Genomic DNA, 1471 nt, shown 5'->3' with positions numbered 1-1471 from the left:
GAATTTCATTTATTTTATTGTTATGAGAATAAGAGACTTGTCTTAAAGATGGTAAGTGAATTACCTAATTTTAAAATAATTTTTGTACCAATCCCAATGGTCTTTCCAAGTCAGACTGAAGTTCTAAAATTCTAGACAGTAAGAAATGAAGTTACTTCTTAGAAATTGCTGATTCAATTGATATACTTGTTATGTTGTTTCAAAAAAAAAAAAAAAAACACTAAGTGATGTTTATTCCCTGGTAACAATATTCAGGATTTCCCCTTTGTGGACATGGAAGTGGGAAATCGCACCGTCCTGACTGAATTCATCTTGGTGGGCATCTCAGCAGACCCAAGGTGGCAGCCTATTCTATTTGTAATATTTCTGGTGCTTTATTTGGTGACATTGTCAGGGAACATGACCCTGGTTATATTAATTAGGATTGACTCCCGCCTGCATACACCTATGTACTTTTTCATCGGCAGTCTGTCTTTCTTGGATTTCTGGTACACTTCGGTCTATACCCCCAAAATCCTGGCCAATTGTATCTCAGAAGATAAGCGCATTTCCTTGGCTGGATGTGGCGCTCAGTTGTTCTTCTCCTGTGTTGTGGCCTACACAGAGTGCTATCTCCTGGCAGCCATGTCATATGACCGCCATGCAGCAATTTGTAACCCACTGCTTTATTCAGGCACCATGTCTGCTTCTGTTTGCATTGGCCTTGTTGCTGGATCCTACATAGGAGGCTTTCTGAATGCCATAGCCCACACTGCTAACACCTTCCGCCTGAGTTTCTGTGGTAAAAATATCATTGACCATTTTTTTTGTGATGCACCACCATTGGTAAAAATGTCCTGTACTGACACTCGGGTCTATGAAAAAGTCCTTCTGGGTGTGGTTGGCTTCACTGTTCTCTCTAGCATTCTCGCCATCCTCATCTCCTACTTCAACATCCTCCTGGCCATCCTGAGGATCCATTCAGCCTCAGGAAGGCGCAAGGCATTCTCCACCTGTGCTTCCCACCTGGTCTCCGTCATGCTCTTCTATGGATCCTTGCTTTTCATGTATTCAAGACCCAGTTCTACCTACTCCCTGGAGAAAGACAAAGTGGCTGCTCTGTTTTACACTGTGTTAAACCCACTGCTCAACCCTCTTATCTACAGCCTGAGAAACAAAGATGTCAAAGAGGCCTTCAGGAAAGCAACCCAGATCATACGACCACAATCATGAAGGTTGTTTTGTGGCTGAATATTTTTATTTTCCAAATAACTGACATGTAAACGCGTGTGTACCCATTTCTGTATTTCATTTAAATTAAACAAATGATACTTTAAACAATGGGGTATCAAAGAAAAAACTCAAAGTATTATTTTTTCATGATATGAACTATTCTTAACTTGCAGTACTTGGTTTTTAATACTCCACAATGTTATTTTGCTTCTTTGCAGTACTAGTTTTTATAAAACTCATTTTGCTAGTTGTCATTGGG

At 40.2% G+C, this 1471-nt stretch overlaps 1 protein-coding gene across 1 annotated transcript; it reads left to right on the top strand.

Annotated features, from left to right (window-relative positions):
* Window positions 1–273: 273 nt before the first annotated feature.
* On the top strand, window positions 274–1212 carry LOC308638878 (olfactory receptor 9G4; the record flags this gene model as incomplete). The annotated part of the gene is made up of 1 exon (XM_081276796.1): window positions 274–1212. One exon carries the CDS (start codon window positions 274–276, stop codon window positions 1210–1212), a length of 939 nt encoding a protein of 312 aa, XP_081132922.1.
* Window positions 1213–1471: the final 259 nt, after the last annotated feature.

The sequence above is a fragment of the Spermophilus citellus genome (assembly GCF_964194105.1).
Source record: "Spermophilus citellus genome assembly, chromosome: 2".
In the NCBI taxonomy this organism is placed as follows: domain Eukaryota; kingdom Metazoa; phylum Chordata; class Mammalia; order Rodentia; family Sciuridae; genus Spermophilus; species Spermophilus citellus.
Note: the sequence above shows the minus strand (reverse complement) of the source record. Positions and strands in the feature narration are given on the sequence as shown.